The sequence below is a fragment of the Alligator mississippiensis genome, chromosome 4 (genome assembly GCF_030867095.1).
Source record: "Alligator mississippiensis isolate rAllMis1 chromosome 4, rAllMis1, whole genome shotgun sequence".
Lineage (NCBI taxonomy): Eukaryota > Metazoa > Chordata > Crocodylia > Alligatoridae > Alligator > Alligator mississippiensis.
Genome location: NC_081827.1, coordinates 115,575,451 through 115,600,038, shown reverse-complemented (window position 1 = coordinate 115,600,038; position 24,588 = coordinate 115,575,451). Strand labels below are relative to the sequence as shown.

At 45.1% G+C, this 24,588-nt stretch overlaps 1 protein-coding gene across 5 annotated transcripts in view; it reads left to right on the top strand.

Annotated features, from left to right (window-relative positions):
- Positions 1 to 7,964, top strand: part of SLC6A12 (solute carrier family 6 member 12) — a 56,924-nt gene extending 48,960 nt beyond the window's left edge. For all 5 annotated transcript variants that reach the window (XM_019489641.2, XM_014609113.3, XM_014609118.3 and 2 more), the window contains one exon: positions 3,544 to 7,964. In XM_019489641.2, the coding sequence (XP_019345186.1) occupies positions 3,544 to 3,705 (162 nt within the window). In that variant the 3' untranslated portion in view covers positions 3,706 to 7,964. The remainder of the gene's footprint in view (positions 1 to 3,543) is intronic.
- The last annotated feature ends 16,624 nt before the right edge of the window (positions 7,965 to 24,588 follow it).

The window sequence follows — 24,588 nt, the reverse complement described above, 5'->3', positions numbered from 1 at the left end:
CCTGTTGGGGGGCAGGGGATGGGGAAACGGTAGCAGGGAGGTGATAACCTCCCATTCCACATGGGAGGAACAGTGCCTGTGGGTTACCATCTTATGTGGATCTTGGGAAATGCCATCTCTCCCACAGTTGGTTCTGGTTTTAATGACAGCTCAGGCGCATGGATCCTCAAATGAAGTAAGCAAGGTGGAGTGTCTCTGGGGAGCTGGAGGGGGATTGCTCAAATCTTGCTGAGCGAGATAAGTGGAGAGAGGCACCCTGCACTCCTAATACAGCTAGCAATGGATGAGGCTCAGCATGTCCTTTCCAGCTCTGTCACTGAGGGGAAGGTGAATTTGTGCCCAGGAGGCTCTTATTTACTGCCTAGGAGCTCTAATTTAATAAGAAATGACAGGCTTTGTGGCAGTGCTGATTAATGCCCACCTCGGGTTCATAATGAGGTACAAAGCAAAGCCTCAAATAGAAGAGAGGGCATGGAAAGCCTTGAGCCAATGGTGAGGAGAAGAGGGCACAAAAAGCACAGCTGAGGGAAGGGTGGGAGTAGGATTGCAATATAGTAAAATAATCTGCCAGGTCCCGTACTGTTCAGCTACTTGATGTATGGTTTACAGTTGTTGTGAGACAGTATATTTGTAGAGAGGCTCTCGTGTGCTGGAGGAGGAATGCAGCCTTTTGGAGCAGGCACAGCCCTGGCAGTCAGGAGACTTGGTGTCTAGTCTTGGCTTTTATCACTGATGACTTCTGGGGTGTTAGGAAAATGCCTTAACCTGTCTGGCTTCATTTATATTAGGAAAGGATTTTTTAAGTTGTGTTACATTAACAGTATCAGAAAAACTCACTACTTGGGTGTACCCCTTATCCTCCCCACCCTCAATAAAAACCACTCTGAATATTTGTGCCTTTTTAAAAAAAAACCCAACAACATACTGTTTAAATGTGATTGTGATCCCTTTCTTTCACTCTCCATGGAATGAGTACTCCTGGGAATAGCATATTTGAAATGAATATTGAAAAAATGTTAAAAGAAGACACATTTCTGATTGGCAAATGACCCTTCCCACCAATAATCTGATCCTAGAATTACACTTGGACAATCAGGGGATGCAAACATTATTACCTAACACATCCAATCCGAACAGCTCAAATTCCAAACATAGTACCCTTGCAATGAACTGCTTGCAAATAAGCTATGGGCAAAGAATGATTTCAGACATTATTGGGTGAATAACTCTGAGTAAATTAGGCTAATCATGATCTGTTGGCAGGCAATTCACAACTGGAGAGAGCATCAAAATTAGTCAGATGAGTTCTAAATGAATTGTCGAGCTCTGCTTGTGACATGGTCTGTAAATGTCTGATCACATGTGCTGTGTGCCGAGCCAGACAGACTGAGCAAGAACAAGCCAGAAGTTATGAATAAATGGTGTCTGGTAGAAGAATGTGATGGTGCTCAGGGAGTCCAGGCAAACCAGGGAGAAACACTTCTTTGGAGTAGGCCCAGTGAGTGCAGGGTGTTGGGAAGGTACAGTGTGCAAAGAACTTGACAAATATGGAGGGGGAAAGATTAAACATTGACAACATATCCTTCTGGGGGGACTGGTTAGGAGTATGGTGTGAGGGGACAGTTGCAGTTAGCCCCTTCTATCCGGTGATCTCAAAGCTCTTCAAAGCCCTTAATGACTGTGGGGTGCCACAACCCCACTTTTCCTCCCTGTTGACATAAGGAAGTGTTAGGCTAAATGTGCACAACTGATTTCTGGAAGCACAGCTATGCCACTCGAAGTAGTGAAGGGTGTGACTGACTGACATAGCTGTGCTGATGAACACCCTAATAGAGACAGTTATACCAGGAAAACTGCTTTTTCCAGTGCAGACTGTTTTGCTCACTGGGGGTGAGGGCTGGATACTAGAGAGACACAATGCAAACCTTTGTAGTATAGCTGTGACTGTATAAGGCAGAACTGACCAGCTGGCAGCCTTCAGGCCACATGTGATCCCAAAAGGGTAGCTTACAGTCTCTGGGCTCCCAGTCTGGGCACTGCTCCAGCTGCTTCTGGAGTTCCCAGGATAGGGGAGCTGGAGTCTTTAGACTCCTGCTCCCTTTCCAGTTTCTGCTGCCCGTCTCTGCACCCACTGGGGATGAGCCACGGGAGCCTACTGCTGGATGGCTTGGAGGGACCCGGGAACCCCACACAGTGCAGGGCAGGAGCACAGGCACAATACAGTTGGGGAACGGGGGAGGCATAGATTCATAGATGTTAGGGTCGGAAGGGACCTCAATAGATCATCGAGTCCAACCCCCTGCATAGGCAGGAAAGAGTGCTGGGTCTAGATGACCCCAGCTAGATGGTTATCTAACCTCCTCTTGAAGACCCCCAGGGTAGGGGAGAGCACCACCTCCCTTGGGAGCCCGTTCCAGACCTTGGCCACTCGAACTGTGAAGAAGTTCCTCCTAATGTCCAATCTAAATCTGCTCTCTGCTAGCTTGTGGCCATTATTTCTTGTAACCCCTGGGGGCGGACTCCTGTTATGTGACACAGTGTGAGGGGACCCACATGGTGTGGTGTGTAGGACATGGGTGTGTTAATGTAGGGTGGGGGGTATCTGTGATGTTTATGGGAGGGGCACACAGCATGGCATGTCATGGAGTCCTGGGGATGTGTGGCCTGCATAATGTATCCAAGGAGGTTGTGGCTCATAGCTACTCAGAAGTTGGACAGCCCTGGTATAAGGAGTACCTTCCCTTTATGGTACACTAGCCTTGCTATGCCAGTTCAGCACTTCTACCATAAATATACCTTTACCAACCCTGCCCTGCAGATGGGGACAATGAAGGAATAAGAATTTTAGATCCTGATTTAAGATCCTTGATGTTAGTTGGAGCTGTGGGTGATGAGCACTTCAGACTGAGCCCTGGAAGTCTGCTAAGTTCAGAGGAACCACAAACAAATCAGGAGGTCTGACTATTCAGGTCTTTAGGGAAAATGGATGTTAAGAGAGCTCATCTGAAGCCACAGAAGGGAATTCTGGGTCCTTATGTAGTAATTCATAGATCATCTTCCTCCCATAATTATTTGTCTGATGTACCCTGTGATAAATATGCCCCAGGATGCAAACAAATAGCAATGCCGTGAGCATGGAGGTGAAATAATCATGGCTGAGAACTCTTTAAAGGTAAAAAAGTAAACTAGTTTCTCTTTTTATATATATACCAAGAGACAGAGATTTTATATATATATATATATATATATATATATATATATATATATAATTATATTCACTTTATTATACATATACTGTGCATGAATATGTGTATGTATGAGATTTTATATATATATATATATAATTTCATACATACACACATTCATGCACAGTACATGGATAATAAAGAAAATTGTGTGTGTACAGAGAGGGATGGGAAGTGGAGAGGAATAGCTCTCTAAATGCCTTTGCCCACAGCAATTGGTGTGGATTGGTATTGGGTGTTACTTTGTTAAGCAGCTTAATTAACAAGAGTCTTCCTCTGTCTGCTTGTCTTTCCACAGCGGCTAAAACAGCTTACTACTCCAGCTGAGGACCTGCCACAGCCAAAGAAACACTTGGTTGAGTTGTGTGAAGCACAGGAGACCTCTCAATCAGGATACAAGAGCTTGTCCCCTTCAGCTAAGAAAGTGTTTGTGACCACAGAGAAGGGAACCCGCTTTTAAGGCACACAGGAGAAGACCATGTCTTAATCTAGAGTGATTTATCCTTGCATTCCTTAAATGGCCTCTCTTCACACCTAAGGGATGCACTCTTCAATTCTGTTCCTCACACCTGAGACAGGCATTCCAGGTGCAGAGTTAATGACCTTGGGACACCCTTCTCCCTCCCTACTTTTACTTGACACTTAATTGCACAGACCGGGGGTTGCAGTTCTTTTGATATCCCCTGCCTTCTGCCCGGGGAAAAAGCAACATGGCTTTACCAGAGACAGTACAGCCTGCCACTGAAAAAGGGAATAGCACATATAGAAAATGGCAAAAAAATAAAGAAGTTCCAGTGGTGAAGGAGAGCAGAGTTAAAGACAAGTTGAAGCAGTCAAAGGGAAAGGCACAAAATGTGAGGGTGTTAGCAAAGGGAACAAGCTAAATGGTTTATAAGTATGTATGAAACTAGAGCTGACAAAAGAAAACACTCAGTTAGGTCACCAACACACCAGGCAAGGAGAGCCAATAGCATATCATAAGCTCCAATAAAGGAGGCTGCAGTACCAGTTAGGCTTCCGTTGTCACTTTTGAAGGCTAAGACTGACAGGATGATTAATAAAATCATAGTTACTGAAGAAAGGGACAGAGCTCATGGCAGTCTCAGGATGGAACAGGATGAAGAGCATATAAATGGCTCTCACTTATTCAGATTAACACAGCTCAGTGACAGTTCGTTCTGTAGAGGAATATTAAAAACATTAGCAATTCCTTAGGGGATCTTATGGAGCAGTCCAGGCACAGTTCCAGAGGGTGGCGAAGAGTGAACGTAGTATGTTGTAGACAGAAGGCACGCCTGGGATTTCACCCTAGGGAGTTTAATTGTGCTTCCCGGCCAGTCTGTAGATGAATGACTGAAGCAGTTAGCAGGCCCACTCTGCTACTGCATTGCAGCTTGAGGACAAAGTGACCCCACTACAGAATAGGAGGGGTCTCTACCACTTCTACCACAATACGTGAGGTATTGTGACAGTGGAGACCTGGGCAGGACTTGAGACTAGCTATGGGAAAATAGGGCAATAAAGGCTAAGCAAGATGAGTTAACCAGAAACAAATAATGTCAAACAATTTTTTGTTTATTTAATACATTAGCACATGAGAAGACTGCCTTAGCCTTGGTGGTATTTCAGTCTGAATAAGGCATTTGTTACAGTTCCACATGGCATTCTCCTATGGAGTCTGTGCATTTAAATGGAACCTCCATAAAATTAAATGCCAAACACTACATAAATGCATGTCAAGATTTCACTGTTAAAATCACAGGGAAAAAATATGTTATGGTCCCAACAGGTCCCCTCATTCAAGCCAATGGTACCTGTGTTATTTGATATATTTCAGGTCAAATGTTAACCTATAAAACTAATGTATGCACTTAAACAGAAAGAAATAGCAATTCTGGGGATGGGGACCAGTTTTCTTATGTCTTTCACTTTGAGTAGTTTTTCACACCTATGCTCAGTGGCTGTAAAACAGCAGCACCAATGAAAGAAAGTAGAAAATCCATGTCTCAGATCTGGAAGACGTTGAGGGCATTTATAGATGTGCTCTGGGAGGTGGGGGGGGAGGGGATGGGGGAGGAAATGCTTTATTTAGTGCAGTTCTGGGTGCTGCAGTATTTAAAAGTGCCCAGAACATCACGTGTATCAGTGTCCCCACACTTACAAATGGCAGCAGGGCACTTTGAACTAAAGCTCATTGAACAAGCTTTATTTTAAAGTGCTCAGTTGCCATTTTTTCAGTGCAGGGACACTGATACACATGATGCTGGAGTCTGCTGCAGTGTGGTAATTACTACACTCCAGCAGACTCAATTAATCAAGTCTGCTCCAACATGCTGTGATTACAGCGTGCCCGAGCCGCCTCCCTGCATGTGTATAGGAGCTCTCACATTGCAGCTGGAGGCTTTTACACTTTCTGTGACTATAATGGCTAAACTAACATAGTTTCTTTCCATTTAATTGTCTTCCTTTAAAAGAAAAAAAGAACAGGAAAGAAAAAATGCTGGTGTAATTAGCACTTGAATGGTACCCATGAAATGTCAAAGTTCACACCTCAGGAAGGTGAATGGTGGGAAGATGGGGAAATCTGATTGGGGGGAATTTTTGGCAAAGGTGGGAGGACATAGAGCAGAGGTGGGCAATTATTTTGGGCAGAGGGCCACTTACTGAGTTTTGACAAGCCATTGAGGGCCACATGACAGGCAGTCCAGGGCAGATGAATATTAATTTTCTAAATTTTTTAGGGACCCCGTGGGCTGGATAGAATGGCTTGGCGGGCCGCATTTTGCCCACCCCTGACATAGAGCTACATCACATATAATTCATTGTGTAGCATTGCGAAGGACACAATTTTAGAAATGTCAGAAATCTGCAGATTGTGTGGTAGAAAAGGCTTAAAATCAGAAGGGCAACTGTTCTTTTTTTTTTCTTTCTTGCTTTTCCTGATGGTTGTAGTGATTTGTTTTTTATTTGAGGGAGCTATATATGTTTCAGTGTAGCAAATACTTCTTTGAACAATGTTCAGGCTGGCAGTAGCTTAAGCGTGGCAGCAGCTGCCAGCCAGTGCAAATGTGTATTGTTGCAAAAGTGGCAGATCTTAAGATTGCTAAAATTTGAGCGGATGTCTACTGAGCATGCTCAGAGTGCCCATTTACATCATTTTATTTTCCCCCCTCATTATTCCTCTAATTCTCTGCCAGCCAAACACTGGTGCTAGACCTCAATAAAGTTATGCCCAGGCCATTAAAGTGTATGGCTTTAGCTATTTTTTGTTGCAGTCCTGTTTGAAAGAGTGTGGCATTTTAATTCTCACACCTGTAATTCAAATGATACAAGGGAAAGGTTGAAACCACCGAGGAAAGGGTGGTTAAGGCACAGGGATGACATTGAAGGCAAAAGTTCAGTTTCAGCCATCCTTCGTGACCCTGGGCAAGCTGCTAAGCTCTTTTTCCATAATTAAAAAAAAAATATGGCCAGATGGTACTTCTGAGCCTCCCAGAGATGTGAGGGTACGTTCATTCGTGTGTGAGGTGATACCGTGCTGTGGCCAGGGGACAGTGAATCTTCCTAGATAGGTGGAAAGGATTTTGCTCATTCGAAAGAAAACCGTCTTTATTCAGACTCTGATCTGAGTCTTGTTGGTGTAAATACTGGATTGTACTAAAAGGAATATCCCCTGTGCGGCAAAGATTCTCCTCTGCTTGCCTGTAGTTGGACTTCAGTGCTCCACCAATGCTCGGTGCAGTGCAATTTAATGCTGTCAGAAGGCTAAATCATAGCTGTGTTGAAATCAATGGTAGAACTCCCCCTGACTCCAATTCTGCATTTCACTCAGGTATTTTTTTAATCAGTTAGGAAGAGATCAATAGAATACTAAAACATTTGTGGAAAAGAGAACCAGGTAGGTTGAGCCTAAAGAAAAGACTAAGAAGACACTCAACAGCGGCTGTGTCCTTTGCTCTTTATATCACAAAACAATATGAAGAAAACACTTGGGCCTAGGTGGATACCAAAAAGGCAGGTTTGCTAAATGTGCACAAATGCAAACATAGGCAGACAAGGTTCTTTGGGTAAATGTGATATCTTTTATTAGACCAACCAAATAGTTGGAAAAATTGTTCTTTGCAAGCTTTTGGGTACAAACACCCTTCTTCCTGAAGTACCCTTGTATCCAAAAGCTTGTAAAGAACAATTTTTCCAACTATTTAGTGTATTAAAAGATATCACATTTACCCAAAGAAACTTGTCTACCTATGTCCTTAGACCAACACGGCTACAACCAACATCCCCAAATACAAACATGACAGGCCTAGCTACATGCACAGGGTTGCTCCAACTGGTTCTAGGCAGCTTCGAGAACACAGAATATTGTGTGTGCCACTTTAATTCTCATATTCTGTTTAAAGAGCTACTACACTGCCATATGCAACCAGTCTGCAGATACTTTAAGGGGTTGATGTGGAAAGGAGAGCAATTGATTATTTTGCTTGTCATTAGGACCAAGCACAGAGTGGCAGGTTAAAACTGAAGCTATCAGAAGGTAGAAGAAAAATTGCAGGATCACTGCTGTCTGTTGCTGCTTGTGGCTAGATAAAAGGCATGTAGTAAGGAAGGAAGAAATTTGCCAACACAATTTTGGCAAAAAGGCCATTTTTCCCTCCAGTAATGAAAATCATGAAAATATTTCATTTAAAAACTTTAATAAAAACAAAAACGTGTTCAGTTTCTTCGTTCTGCTTTCATTTCTGCCTTTGCAATGGCAAATTGTGAGGGGGGAAAAAGGATGAGAATAAAGGGGGAGGAGGGGGAAGGAAATTGAAAGGAAATGAAAATGTTTTAAGAAACAAACCGATTCTTCAGCAACTTCTAAACCAAATGGTCTGCAAATGTTCAGAAAGCTTCCCCTGCTTTGTTCGTTTGTTGAGCAACCTGGTTTCTAACAAATGGGTTAACACTTTGGGTGCAGACAGAAGTGACAAGTTTTGCCCGATCTGGCCACAGAAAGCAGTTTATAGCTGTGACCAAACACAAGTGCACAGCTGCAGACAGCTTCAAAAATGGCCAATCCAGTGAAAATCTGGCCCCTTCTTGTATGAAGTATCAGATAAAGATGTTTCAAAATGTAGCATCTTTTGTAACTTGTATCTGCCAGCTCCCAGCCTATTGTTCTTTTCATAATGGGGAGGAGAAGGGAGGGAAGGGAGTTCAGTCTGAGTGTTTTTCAGTCCCTGCTAAAAGGTGGGATGGGTGTATTGGAGCTCCCCCCTCCTCCTCCCCCCTCCACCCCCAAGGGCTTCAATTTACCCAACCCACCCTTCAGCACCAGCTGGGGATAGGGTTGCCAACCCTCCAGGATTGTCCTGGAGTCTCCAGGAATTAGGTATAAATCTCCAGGAGACTGCTGAGAGTTACCCAGGAGATAAATGATAGGGCATTCATTAAAATAAATATTAAATGTTGAATCCGATTTGTACAGAAGTCCAGTGAGTTTTTAAAATGTAATAGTCACGTGCATTTGCCTTCCTGATGTAACTTCTATACACCGTAATCCGTAATTGATATACACAAGCACACGGGCGCATTTATATAGTGTGTTGCAGGTACACTAGTGTTCCAGAAACTTCCTAGAATAGATTCAAACAGAGTTGACAACCTTAGCTGGGGAGCTCCAAGAACGACCTCCCTCTGCTGCTTTTCCCACCTCCTGTTCTGAAAACAGCCAGCACGGGCAGAAAGGCCTGGCCATTGATATGGGAACCTGGCTGCAGGCTCCCAGCTGGCAGCTAGATTTCCCTCCCCCCGGGTACCGGCAGTGAACTTCTGTTTGGTCTGAGGGTAAGATTGTAACTCAGAACGCTTTGCAAAAATCGTTCCAAGTTACAGCTGGGAGCTGCACTTCTAGTTGCACCTAGCGTATGTCAGTTTTAGCTAGCATATGAGTTCATCCTGTTTCTAGAATCCTAGAAGTAACACCCTCTAGTTTGATTTAGTTGGTTTAATAATTGCCAATCTTTCTGTAGGGGTTAGCTGACTGTGGTCTAAACTTGACCACTGTTCCTAGTCAAGTCACACATGCCATCTGTCACTTTAACATGTGGGGGGAGGAGGAACCCTCCAACACAGTGTGTGTTGACTGGGAGTCAAAGTGACTTGACTAGGAACAGTGTTTAAATGTAGGCCCAGGTCAGCTAACCCTTTCAGGAACTTAGGCAATTATTAAACCAGCTAAATCCAGGTAGAGGGTGTTACTTCTATGATTCTAAAAACAGGATGAAATCATATGCCATTTAAACCTGACATACATTCAAACGCTTTTCCTAGTTCAGACAAGACCATGGGTGTGTGGGTTGAGTCCCTACATGCTGGCATGGAATCAAATAGAGCATAACCAGGAAATCAGAATTAAGAAAATCTCCCTGGACAGTAACTCGGGGTCTGTGGGTTCAGTATCCCAATGGACAGAAACTAGGTGTTCTGTCTTCAGCCTAAAGATACTGTCTCTAGCCTTAGCCCAGCTGACCCACCCCACTTTGTTTCATTAGAGTCCCTGAATGAATCAATAATGCAGACATATACTATACTCCAACAGCAGTGCATCTGACCCTTTGCAGAGAGAGTTCAGCCAGAAGAGTTTGGACAGCTTGGCACTTTTTGAAGAAACTTAATTTGGCTAAAAGAGGGGTCATGTTCTTGCTTTGTGCTGTCTCCAGAATCCCAGAATGCAAGACCAGGACATACAGGTCTGCAGAAGGGAAGGATTTCTCTGAGAAATAAAGCACACAAGTAAACTGGTAAAGCAGGGAACAGAGTTTAGTGGTCAGAATACAGGCTTGTTGATTAAACTTTATGGGTTCTGTACCCATAACTTCTTAGGCAGATGTGTGCCTCAGTTTCCCCATTTGTACAGTTGTCCTAGTGACACCTTCCTCATTCAAGTGCAGTGAAGGTTAAAAATTCAAACCCCATGGCCTCCACGCAGGTGAAGAATCCAGGTTGGCAGATCCAAATGAAGGACAATGGTGCCTATACGTGAGTGTGGAGTCTGCTCCAACACACTGGATTTCCAATGCATCAAAACAGACTCGATTAATTGAGTCTGCTGGAGCGTGGTAATTGCTGCGCTCCAGCAGCCTCATGTGGCTCATGTATCAGCATCCCCATGCTTAAAAATGGCACTGGGGGTGCTTGAACTGAAGTTTGTCAAATGAGCTTTAGTTCAAGCACTCCCGCTACCATTTTTAAGCATGGGGATGCTGACACAGGAGATGCAGCAGCGTTTTAATTAGAGCAGCTCTCAGAGCCAGTCTAATTAAAGCACAGACCTCCTACCCAGGGAGCACATGTAAAAGTGGCCCAGAAGGCCCTTTGGTCGTTTAAGAAACGTTCTGTAGAAATGCAATGAATTGTTATTTCTGACAGTGGGAACTGACATTGGAAATGACAGATGAGATTTCTCTCCTCTTTAGTCTTTAGAACTTCATCAGCCTAGGAAGAAACATGCAATTCCTTGTCCTGGGCACCAAAAGGGACATAACTTGTTTCTCCCTTTTGTTGCTGTTTTATGCTTCATTTGCTGTAGTACTAGTTGTCAAGGAAGAAGAATTTACCCATGGGATTAGGGAGAATGCAAATGGAAACAATTCTAACAAAGCCTTTCTTTTAATACCCAAAATATCCTGGGCCCTTCACTAGTTTGGATCGCAGGACTGTTCTGTATCCCTGACCCACATCCCTTTACTGAAACAGAGGACACTTATTTTTAGATCTGTCTGTTTTGGTTTGTCATGCCTCTGTATGGAAAAGCATGTAGGAAGGAAAGGAATTCCCACAGAGAAATGTATTCAGTGCCCGTGCACATCCAGCCATCGGCTGCTTATTGTCATCTCTTGTTGTAACACGCTGCGAAAGCTGTGACCGTGCTAGGAAATGCAATTGTTCTGCTTTCCTTTTTCCTGGGCTTTTAGCACAACAGCTATGGTTTCAGTACTAGGTGGCTTTATGCCTAGTACAGGGAGGGCTAGCACCTTGAGGAGCAAGGGTATTGCCACAGTGGATCAGACTACTTGTCCATCTATTTCAGTAGCATTTCCCTCTGCCAATGGGCAGCTCCAGCTGCTTCAGAGATGATGCATTGCAGTATGTAAGACTGCTGCATGCCACATCTGAGAGCAGGCTCAGTGCTACAAGCAGAGACCAGCAGCAGGCGATTGATTGGATTCTGCAGTTGAGTTCTTGAGCCCCCTGCTTTGTCAGTAGTTGATACAAGCTAGGAGAGGCCAAAAAAACCTCCCATCTTGTCATGCTTTCTTGAAGGTGATATTTACCCTCTGCTACTTAGTTTGTGAGAATTGATGCAATCACAGCCCAGAATGATACAGCTACTTGTTAAGCGAAACTGCAGCTTCGGTTGTTGCTTAGATTGGTAGAGGGTTGTCCTTTCTAATAAATATTGCAAGCCAACGAGACTAGATTTGTTTCAAGGAACCACACTGTCCAGGGATGGGAGGGGTGTGTGTGTGTGTGTGTGTGTGTGAGAACATATCATTCTTATTCCATTTTCTTTAAGTGGATCTACAGCCCCCTTGGGAGGGCAGGATATTCAGACACTGCCTTGAACAAGGTTTACATTACTATTTATGTTTTTGCATGAAGGGGGGATCACCTGTTTGGGGTTCATGTCTTTTTGCAAGTTGTTGAGCATCTCCTGGTAATTGAGGTTGTCTGATGCAGAGATGGCCACTGATGCCAGTACTCACACCACCACGGATGAAAGCAGAGAAGCCTGACAACATCTTCCATTATTTCTTAGCCATCCCTCTTCTTCTTTTCTTCCCTCTTCAGATGACTCCCGTTTCAAGATCACACCAATGGAATGAAAATTAAGTAAATAAATAAATAAATACTTTCCTCCACTTTGCGTGAGCCTGGGTAATGGTATGATTCAGGGACTGTTTTAATTGGTTTTGTCCAGGCTGGGAATTTTCTGGAAGGAAGTGTAATGCGCATAGGGGCTCTCCCATATAATGCATTATTGCGAATACATATGCATAGATAGATGTGTTATAGGTATGCAAAATAAACCACATAGTGATTCACATGCCATATTACCTCCTCTAATGCTCAAAAGATGGTTCTAATGCTCAAAAGTGTTGGGTCTCTTTGATACAGGCAAGCAAAGCTATTCTTGTCGCTGTTCTTTGTAATAGTCTTCTTTACTACAGTGGTATCTCAGAACCAAACCAGAATGGAGCCCCCCTGAAGTAGGTGCTGTACAAACACCAACTAGGAGGTACTTTTTGCCTTGAATTCAGAAAAAAAATCACTAAAAGGGTAGCATTGTTATATACCTTCTCTTAAAGCCTCTAGAGAGGCAATGTGAAGCAAAAATGATGTGAGCGCTAAATGCCCCCTTCTCCAGATTTCAGGTATGTGAATTCACACTGACTAAGCTTTTATAAGAAGTTCTGCCTCTGAAATTGGCTGGTTGACATAGTTTTGGATTCATTAAAGATATGTTCCCCAAATATGCACAAGTCCCATTGCAAGCTTTGCTATTTGCAGTGTCAAAGAATGATAGAAACTGGGATAGCTTTGGTGGATCTGAAAATATCAAGATTTCACTGATGGATGGGTGTTAAAACAGTTCTGACAATTCTATACTGATGGCTTCCAAAGCCTGATTTATAGGGATATCCAAAAATGACTCTTCTGAAGAGGAATCATGTCTTTTCCAGAAGGTATTACAGGAGTGACTGATAGACTGATGGGAGTGAAACTGAGCCTGCTAACAGTTAGGATGCAAAACGCGTGACTCGAGACCCCAACAAAGCATGAGTACTTTTGAAAATAATAGTAAATTTATGATTCTTTTCCATTGTTTTCTGTACTTTCAGAGTGCACTTCTTGGACATTTTCAAGTTTTTTTTACTTGCAACCTTTAGGGTTAGAAATGCTTTAGTGAAGATAGCAGCAACTTTTTGAAGTGGTGGGCTGCTTTAACAGAACTAGCTCCAAAGGCAAGCCACTCTTTCTGACCTGGTTGCCAGTATTGGCTCTGCTTCCCCTCACTGTGCTGTGCCAACCTGCCACTGCTTCTCCTCATTGTGCCAGCCTCCCACAGAAGCCCCACATACATCCCCTGCCTTTAAAGTGCCACAGACACCTTGGGTTCATGGGCTGGATTTGACCATTTGCAGAGCAGGATCCAGCCCACGGACTGTAGGTGGCTGACCCCAGCTTTTGTGGAAGCTGAAATTCTCTCACACTCTTGATTCCTGGGGATGAGACAATTATAAGACTAGTGATAATCACATGCTATGGCAATGCTGTTTATGCTAGCCTTCCCTGATGTATTCCCATGCACAGGGATACTGTATGGTGGCAGACAGGGTCAGACTTTTAAGGGAGTGGGTCTTTGTGTCTACAAATGTACATAGATGCCTTATTGGATTTTCAAAGATGGCTGTCCACTGAAGATAGATTATTTTGAAAAGCCCATGAGGTAGCTATCTACATTCTTGGGCATCTAAATATGTGTCCTGAAGTCCTCAAGGACATAGGCCAAGATGTTCAGGCTGGAACTGGAGCCCTGTTCAACAAGAACCTGCATCAAGCCAAAAAAAGGGGGTGAGGCTGGCCAGGAAGGAGATGTGTGTGACTGGGTAGTGCACTGATTTGGCACAGCCCCTCAGCAGGCTCTACCAGTGGAGATCCCATGGATGTGGAGTTATAAACAATGTGCATTATTTACAGCAGGAATGCCTGTTGTTTTTCCTCTAGGTTGACTTTTGTACGTGCCTCTCTTTCCCTGTGGTGGATTAGGAATGCAGGGTTAACACCTGATCACTTAATTTTGCATGCTCAAGATGATTTCCTCATCTATGGGATAAATTGGAGCTTTCTCTGGTTTCCTGTGTGTGCCTGCAAGTCAGAGGGAGAATTATGCCCGTGTATTTTCTGTTTCTTGATTGCACCAATCTGACGGACGTGCTGTGACAAAATCCTGGGGAATAAACACTTCATGGTTAGCATTTCAAGTTTAAAAGACTGTGGGCCACAGCTATAAATAGAGGTAGTTTATAACCTGGGTAAAGCTTTCTGAAGCCTCTTCCTTGTGTGAAGAAAGGGAAGGGTGTGCTATGCACAGTGGTCAGAAACGTCAGCAGCACCTCTGGGTCATTCTGGCAAAACTCCTGCCGACAGTCTGACGTACGACCCATCGAACGACTGCAAAGCAATTTCCAGCTGTCCAATTCCATTGACAGCAACAACTCCCCCACTGGGGATATGAAAACTTATTACTGAAAACAAAAGCTCCGTTTGTGCCAGTGGGTCACATGAGCAAACAAGAGCAGTACTCCAGGCTTGAGAGATTTTTATTCCCCCCCTCCCATACATTTTTTATCTGTCTCTTTCTCCTTAGGCACACACACAGACAGGTTCTCTCTCTGCTTACTTTACCACTAAAGCGTGTCCAAGCTTTCATCAGCAGAGCACTTTCAAATGTGGATCAGATTGTGGAGTCCGGTAGTTGCTCTTCTGGGCCAGCTCAAAGTCTTCTCTTCTCTTTTGCTCATTCACTGACCATCTCCAGCAGGTCACAATCTTAATAAACATGCAGTTGAAAGCACCAGCCTTTCCAAGGTAACATTTAAAAAAAATGTATAAAATAGTTTAACTTGTAGGGTTAAAAGACATGTATAACATTATATATTAAGATATAGAAAACTTTCTAGGACACCATTTTCTTGGGCGACATTTTTTGCCATTGTGGAAAAAAACAGCCACGCAAAAACACCTTACCACCATAGGGTCAGATGGTATAAAGATCCACTCTCTTCATGGGTTACACTGAAGCTGGGAAAGTATTACTCCTCCCTCCCCCCAAAAGAGACAGGGTTCAGAAAGTTTAAAGTTAAGGTCAAACCTTCCATATTCTCCTATTTCTACATTACCAATATGTTTGATCTGTGACTGACAGGAGGTTTTGGGTCTCATGTGACATTTTTATCTCTTCTGCTGTCTCTTTTTTCTTCAAGTTTTTATTTCTAGCCTCTTGATCATAGTATTAAAGAAGGGGGGTTGGTGTTCCTTCTGTGTTACCTCTAATTTTTTCTCCTCCCCTTTGTCCTTCTCACATCTCCTAAACAAGTCTGCTGTTCTCTTCTTTTTATCCACTCTACTCTCATACAGCCTCTCCCGCAAGTGCTTCTAAGGTGAGAGTCCAATGGGCAGGTCACATTTTTCACACTGCCATAGTGACTATGGCTTTGTCTGTTCTTTGAAAGAGGTTTGCTGTTAGAGTTATACCGGAAAATTGACATAAACTATGCCAGTAAATCTATTTATTCTTGTGCAACAGCCTCTTCTCTAGGGCTTGTATTAGTATAGCTACATTAATAAAATAATCCCCTACCACAACCCAAACAAATCATGCCCCTACTGGCTTGGTAGACTTGGCTATATCTGTAAAACTTTTAAGTGGAGACCAGACCTAAACGTTTATCTAACTACAGGTCATGTCTACACAACAAATGTACCAGGCCAGATTATCTTCAAAACCAGAGGCATCACATCCATGTCCCTGCAGCTTTGGGTGGGCTAATTAACATGGCTGAATTAGCCCACCTGTGACACCATCGGTGCAGACAGAAATGACAATTTTTGCCTGATCTGGTTACAGAAAATGATGTACCAAACAGACCATTAACAGAAAATGGTGTGACCAAACAGAAGTGCATGGCTACAGACCACTTTAAAAGGGCCCGATCCCATGAAAAGCTAGACCCTCATTGCATGAGGGTCCAAATGAACACACTCCAAAACAGTGCATGTTCTGTAACTTGCATTTGTGGAGTTCCCAGTCTGTTGCTGTTTTCAGAATGGGAGGAAGGAAAGGGAGCGGAGGGAATTTGGTCTGGGGTCTTTTCAGCTGGCACTGGAGGGTGGGGCAAGCGGATTGGAGCCCTCCTCCCCCTGCTAAAAGTGGAGGGGCTCCAATCCACCCACCCCACCCCACCCCCCAGTGCTGGCTGAGGAACCTCAAGAACAAGTCCCTCTGCTCCCTTTCCCCCCTCCCATTCTGAAAACAGCATCTGGCGTGGGAGGGGGGAGAGGCATTGCTACAAAGACTGGGCTGCAGGCTTACAGCAAGCAGCTGGATTCCCCCACTCCTGGACTGAACAGTGAGCTTCTGTTGGGTAAGGGGATCATTGCAACTCATCATGCTTCCTACAAAGCACTATACGTTGCAGCAGGGAGCTGCTCTTCTGTCTGCACCCCATGTGGATGCATCTATACTGCTTCTAGTTAGGGAGGAACATGAACAGAGTAGTATGTGGCATGCTTGAGGGTCACACTAAATTGCTACGTTGACGTGATGTGGGTTCAATGTGAAAGGTAATTTTTAAAACATAGAATGTGACTTAATTACCAAAGAAGACCATGTGAGTACTTATTTAGGCTTCAACTAGGCCAATGTCCACTCAACTTCAGTCAGTTTGGATCAGGTTTAAGGTAAATTAAAGGTACATGTAGATGCTACGCTTAGATTGGCCTATCTGTATATACGTTTGGGGAATTTAGATTGGGCAAAAGTGGCTGGCCCAATTTAATTTAGTTCACCTAAGGAGGTTCATGGTGTAGATCAGGCTAACCTGTGCCTGATCTAACCAGATGTGTGCATGCATTCAGAGCAGCCCTGGGCCTGGAAAAGCCTAGCCACTCACTCCAGTCCTGGCGATGCACTTTTTCTAACCCCTTCCTCCCTCCATTTGGGCTATGTTTAGCCCACTGACCCCTTCCTTCCCCCTGGATGAACCATACCCTTTGCTGTAGGACATGACCCCCACCATGGACCTGTGAAAATCCTCCCAGACTCACCAACTCTGACCCCCACCCACCAGTAGACCTGCTATCCCTCACTGTTCCTGCTCCCTCCTCCCCCCACCCATCCCAATTTACTTAGATTGCATTCCTGGTGTGGCTCCCAGCACTGGTGAACATGTGCACAAGCAGGGACCCAATCTATGATCACACAGCTTAAAGCAACCTTTGTGATTGCAGATCTCAGCCTGGGAACGTGTTCAGATGCCCTAATGTAGTTTTGGCTTAGATACGGTTTTTGCATTGATTAAAATTGTCACACACCTTTGTGTGGCAGCAGTTAAATTGATATAAAGATGTTCGTGTCTTTAATTGAAATGACCAGGACAAGTCTTGCTGGTAGAAGTGCCTTCATATTGATGTATGTGTATGCACACCAGTAGTTGTGCGAATTTAACTCTTACTTCTAAACAGCTTCTAAACCACACTTAATTGAGACTGAGCGAGTCTGGGCATATGAAACACTTCCTGCAAGGTAAAAGGATACAGGGATAAATCAGTTACTTCTCACTATGTGTTCATGCTGTTATCCTGTGGTAAGTGGGAAGTAAGTTGTGGTAACTTACTCCTTTCATTGAGGGCTAAACCACTGCACTTTAGTACCCACTTACCAGGGGTAAGAATGTGCACACCGGCAGTTATTGCAGAGTAACTGATGTGTGGTAAAGCCCATCCCTCTTTGCTCCAGGATAGCTTGTTTGTCCCTGCTCAGTTTTATGGAGGGGGTTGCTCTCATTTAACTAATCCATTGGTTCAAGCTTGTGTAGACCAGACCTAAAACAGTTTCTAACACCTCTTGTGCCAGATATGTAACCTGTGGGTGAGTGCAAGCTACACGTTCATCATTATTCCTGATTCAGAGAAGCTGTTAAGTCCGTAACTGTCTTGGCTCTTTAGCTCAATCTGTAGCTTCTAATGCTTTTAGCTCTGGAGGGCCCTGGGTAAATCCCCAGTACATTGATCAAATGGCTGCCATCACAATAGCATTATTTGGACTTGTCTGCGCTGCTTCTATGCTGAGTCCAGATGTCCTACTGAAAATCATGCCCCACTCACTTGCTGCTGCTCAGTAGACCTCAGATCTTGGAAGAGGCAGTAGAGCTGCTTGTGTGTTCTCTCTTTCATTATGTGTTTCTCTTCTTTCTGCTTCTCTCACTTTGTTCTGCTTTGCTTACTCTGCTGGCAATATAGTGAAGGTGATTAAGGACTCCCTATGTCTGAGACAAGTAAGCATCAGAGTGAATTGTTCCCATGGGCTCCAAGAAGCTGCAGGGGCAAGTCACATAAATTTTGTATTGAAGTGCAGTGGGTGACTGTAAATAAAAGGGCTGGCTGTTGATCTTATTTGACAGCCTGTTTTGGAAGTTCATTGTGGGCCATGGGAGTGTTGCTAGGAATTGGTGTGTTACTGGAAGCATTAGGGCATACCCTAGGCAAGCACTGTATACATTTCTGGTGTCAAGTCAACAGAGAGCAATTGCACAAGATGACCTGAGGCAGACATAGGAAGATACTAGCTGGGTCATGAAGTGCTACAGGGATTTGAGGGCGGGGCTTAAGGGGTTGGGGGCTGTCACAGGGCACTTTAGATGCCTGGCTCCTATAAGATTGGGAACTGCTAGGGAAAGAGCCCTAGCAGTGAGTAGGGAGCCCCAGCTGGGGGTTACCAGGGCAACCAGAGTGAGCCAGCAGCACCCACCTGTTACAGGTCAGCTGACAGGAAGGGGCAGGGCCTGGCTCACATATAGGTCCCAGGCCTGAGGCCAGGAGGCAGTTCCCTGCCAGCAGCCAAGGGGGAAGGTGCTCTCCCAGAGCAGGCACAGCCCCGAGATTGGGGAAGGATGGAGCATCCCTAGTGGGGCTGGAATAATATTATAGCTGGGTGGCTAGGATTTGTGTTATAACCCAGGGGCTTGTGTTTTGTTTGCTGTTTTAACTGGTGGCTTGGGTGAGACTATAAGGGGATGGAGGAGGCCTCATAGGGGACCCATGGCAGTGTGGAGACCCCAGCCCAGGGGAGGGGGCAGTGAGAAGCCCCAGGAGAGGGGGCAGTGATTGCTGAGCACTAGTGAGGTGCAGTGCAAGATAGGGCCGTGGAGAGCCCAGGGAGGACAAGGGGGCCAAATTATAACAAAGCCCGGACAAACAGCGTCAGTACCATCGGTGAGGCTTGGGCTGTGGTGTAAGGGAGGAAAAGGAGCCGCAGATACTGCCCCAATGCCAGGGGGCACTAAATGGGCAGCTTTCCGCTAATTAATATCAATTAACAACAAGGCATGGCAGGTGAGAAGGTGGGGGGTTGACCCATAACAGGTGGGTGGGGTCACCAGTAGACAGACCCCGGAGAGGCCCACCTGCTACAGGGGCGCAGGTAGTGTTCTCTTCGGTCCTCCCAGTCTTGGGCTACGGGCTGAGTAGGGAGAGGAGGATCGAGGTAGTGAACCAAAGACTGCAGCACTGATGTCATTGGGAAGGCTTCAGCTTCCATGACCACAGTTCACTCCTTGAAAGAGGCAGTGAGCTGCTGGGAAGGGACAGCCTTCACCTCTCTCCACTGGGGAGGAAGCTCTTCTCAGCCAGACTGGCTGACCTGCTTCACCGGCCTTTAGGTTAAGCCTGCCGAGGGCTGGGGGGACTACAGCCACTGCCGGCCCGCTGAACAACCCTTGCAAAGCCAGAAGGCCAAGGCACTCTAAGAAGCCTACCCCTGCCCCAGCCCTGGAACAATCTGTGGACAAGGCAAGGGCCCCCATAGGGATGCTTGCCTGCTTGTACACAAATGCCAGGAGCTTGGGGAACAAACAGGAGGAGCTTGTCCTTCTGCTCAACACAAATAATTATGATGTCATAAGGATAATGGAGACCTAGTGGGACTCCACCCATGACTAGGCCACAGGTATAGATGGCTATACCTTGTAAAGGAGAGAGAGAGAGTTACACCCCCACCCCTTTTATCCACTCAATGTCAAGGAAAGCTATGCATCCCTGCAAGCCAACATTGGTGCCCGGGATGGATGATTAGAGACCCTCTGAGTTAAAATCCATGGGGAACACGGCACAGGGGACACAATGGTGGGAGTCTACTACAGACCTCCCACCCAAAGTCAAGAGCTTGACCAGGAGTTTGCCAAGGCCACATGCTCCTGGTCCATAGTTGTCATGGGAGACTTCAACTACCCGGACATCTTGTGGGAAGAGTGCTCAGCCAAATTCAAATGGTCGCAAAGCTTTCCCACATGTGTAGATGAGCTCTATCTGACGCAAGAAGTCTACGGGCTGACGAGAGGCAAAGCCTGCTCGACCTGGTACTGGCAATGGGGGATGACCTTATCAGTGACCTAACGATTGAAGGGAAGTTGGGTGACAGTGACCACAACCTGATCATCTTCACCATCCTCCGTAAAGCTGGCAAGTCAGTCAGCAATACAGAAGTCCTCAACTTCAGGAAAGCTGACTTTGACAAGCTCAGGAAGCTTGTCAGTGAGGCCCTGAGGGACCACTACCCAAAAGGGAGGGATGTTCAGGAAGAGTGGTTGCTCCTCAAGGGAGCGATCCTGGATGCACAGGCAAAGTCTATCCCATCTCAGAGGAAAGGCAGCAAAAGGGCACAGCGGCCCCCTTGGCTTTGCAGGGAACTAGCGGACCTCCTGCATCTGAAAAGAAAGGCCTAAAAAGGATTGAGGACGGGATCCACCTCCAAAGAGGAATATTCTGCACTGGTCCGGATCTGCAGGGAGTGAACCAGGAAAGCCAAGGCTGTGACTGAACTCCAGCTGGCTACAAGTATCAAAGACAATAAAAAGTCCTTTTTTAGATATGTGGGGAGCCGGAGGAAAAATAAGGGCAACATTGGACCCCTGCTAAACCCGATGGCACAATTGACAACCGATGCCCAGGAAAAAGCCAACTTGCTAAATGGGTATTTTGCGTAGGATTTTCACCAGTCCCATGGGATACCCCTGCCCATTACAGGATGGGAAGGGCTGGGAGAGGGAGATTCCTTACCCTCCATCAGTGCTGACTTTGTGAAGGAACACCTTGAGAGGCTGGGAAGTCAGTCGACCCTGACAATCTACACCCCAGGGTACTCAAGGAGTGGGCTAGCATCATAGCCTAGCCCCTGGCATAGATCTACGAGAACTCCTGGTGCTCTGGTGAAGTGCCCAATGATTGGAAGAAGGCCACTGTGGTGCCTATCTTCAAGAAAGGTAGGAAAGTGGATCTGGCAAACTACAGGCCTATCAGCCTGACCTCTATCCCAGATCCTAGAAAAGATTATCAAAGAGACCATTCTCAACAGACTGGCCAATGACAAAATCCTGAGGGATAGCCAGCACGGGTTTGTTGTGGGTAGGTCTTGCTTGACCGATCTTATTTCCTTTTACGACCAGGTGACCTATCACCTGGATAAGGGGGAAGAGATTGTCGTATATCTTGACTTTAAAAAAGCCTTCGATCTGGTATCCCATGATCACCTCTTAGCAAAACTGGCCAACTGCGGCCTCAGCTTCACCACGGTCTGCTGGCTGGGGAATTGGCTCTGTGGTCGGACCCAGAGGGTGGTGGTTGATGGAAGTCTATCATCGTGGTGTCCTGTGACTAGTGGGGTCCCTCAAGGCTCTGTCCTTGGGCCTATATTATTCAACATCTTCATTAATGATGTGGACATTGGAGTCAGAAGCGGACTGGCAAACATCACCGACAACACCAAACTTCGGGGTAAAGCATCCACACCTGAGGACAGGAGGGCGATCCAGGCTGACCTTGGGAGGCTCAGGAAATGGGCAGATGAGAACCTGATGGTGTTTAACACCGAAAAATGCAATGTTCTCCATCTTGGGAAGAAAAACCCATAGCATGCTTATAGGCTTGGCAGTGCTACGCTGGCTAGCACTATGGATGAAAGGGACTTGGGGGTCATGATTGACCACAAGATGAACATGAGCCTTCAATGTGATGCTGCTGCTAGTAAAGTGAGCAAAACACTGGCTTGCATCCATAGATGCTTCTCAAGCAAATCCCAGGAAATCATTCCCCCTTTGTACTCGGCCTTGGTGAGGCTGCAGCTGGAGTACTGCATCCAGTTTTGGGCTCCACAATTCAAAAAGGATGTGGAGAAGGTTGAGAGATTCCAGAGAAGAGCCACGCGCATGATCAGAGGTCAGGAAAACAGACCTTATGATGCGAGGCTGAGCGCCATGGGACTCAGCCTGGAAAAGCACAGGCTCAGGGGTGATCTGGTGGCTGCCTATAAGTTTATCAGAGGTGTTCACCAGGATCTGGGGGAACGTCTATTCACCAGAGCGCCCCAAGGGATGACAAAATTGAACGGTCGCAAACTCCGCCACGGCCGATTCAGGCTGGACATATGGAAGAACTTCTTTACTGTCCAAGCCCCCAAGGTTTGGAATGGACTGCCACTGGAGGTGGTTCAAGCACCTACTTTGAATACCTTCAGGAGACATTTGGGTGTTTATCTTGCTGAGATCCTATGACCCCTGCTGACTTCCCGCCCCTGGGGCAGGGGGCTGGACTCGACGATCTTCCAAGGTCCCTTCCAGCCCCAATGTCTATGAAATCTATGAAGGAGCCTCTGAAAATCTGAGGAGAGAGCAGGACAACACAATCTGAGGGAAAGGTTTCTATATTGTCAGACTCCTAATGCCCAATAGCATACAGAGTGTCCTTGGGCAAGAACTTGTTTTGTGTCTAGATTTTTCTATCTGTAAAATGGTGTTAATATTTATCCATGTTTGTGGAGTGTCTTTAATGTCTGTTGCTTTGAAAAGAACGCATGTCAATGTTTAGTGTAACTAATTGGAAACACTAGTTAAGATGTGAAGACCTGGGTCCTTGTCTATTGGTAACTGCTGCTCCGCACAACTCAGGAACAGGTGCAAGAGGAGGGCATTAGCACCTGAGTGTAAGCTAGAACAGCCCGGAGGCTGCTCTGGCTTGTGGCTTTAGCTGGGCAGATGCCTGGCTATGTGAAGAGTTGTGGAAGCACAAAGGATATGAACCCACTTTTGCCTCATTCCTGTGCTGAACAGAGCTGGAGATGAACTGATTTTATTAAGGCCAGTCTGTCTAATTATTGTAAAAAATGTGTCTAGCTAGGTCCTGAATTTAAATAATTGGATTGCTAAAAATCTTAGAAAAATCTTTTTCCTAATGGGCTTCGAAATCCAGATGCTGCCAAGTGTGCATTGCTTAGCTCTTCACCTTCTCCCTGAATGTTGTTAATATCTTGTTAAGAGTCAGGCAGGCTAACCACTACAACTAATTTTTTTTCAATAAATAGTGTACTCTTTACAAATTACCTTTGGCCAGGCTTAAATTTGTATGGCTTTGTTCATTATTTTAAAAATGCTTAGCTAATAATTTATGCGAGTGACTTTTAAACTTGCAAGCTATTTTACTGTTGTTACTGCTTTAAAAGGCAATTATTCATGGAACATTATTTGCACAACATGATTGGTTACCCAGGTCATGTGGTAGGTTTGCCGTTCCACTGTTGGGTAACTTTCCAAATTGCAAAGAGCTTTTGCAGGTGGCTGCCTTGAATGCTCAAGAAAAACACATGTTTGCGTGAGTATTTGCAACACTTTCACTCTCTGCAAACACTCCAGTGAATGAGAATTCACTTACATGAATGTCTGTAGAAAACAACCAATTAAAGGATTCCAAATACCATCTATCAAAATGAATTTTCTGCTCTTCTAAACAGTACTCCAAATGCCAACATCTAATTGTAAAGGCCTGGAATGTTCCTCCCTTCCCCTCTGTTCTTTTTGAGTTTACTGTCCTTTGGCCTCAAATATGAAGGTTTACTCAGTTCAGTGCTATATTGTAGTAAGTCCTTATTAGCCTGGAATGCACTGCCTTTGATGCCAGCAACATATTTCTTTCATGTTATATGTATGTATAGTTCATTTTTTATATATAACACAGGCATTCCTTTCAAACCTATTTTTCATCCTTTCAGCAAGAGCAACTGCTCTGTGCTTTGCTTTCTCTGCACGTTGGTAAATGGTATTAGTTGCAGAAAATTGTCTGTTTTGTTTCAGTTACAAGAACTGACTCTCCCATAAAGGTTGTATTGCAAAATCTGTCAGCATATCTCCACCTCCCCCCCTGCACCCCCCCCCCCCCCCATGATAACTGCACTCCAAAACAAAACCATTTGCATTCCTAGATCTTACACCGGCACCTCCAGAAATGTAACGTCTCTCATCCAGTCCACTAAATGCCCTGATGGAAAATAAGTAGGAGAAACCAAACAACTGCATACCAGAATGAACGCACACTGGAAATCTGTCAAAGACAAGAATACCCAATTACCTGTTGGGGACACATTTCTCACAAGAAAACCACTCTCTTTCAAATCTTTCAGTTCTAATCCTCAAAGGGAATTTACAAAACACCTTTCACAGATGAGCCTACAAACTTCACTTCATCAACC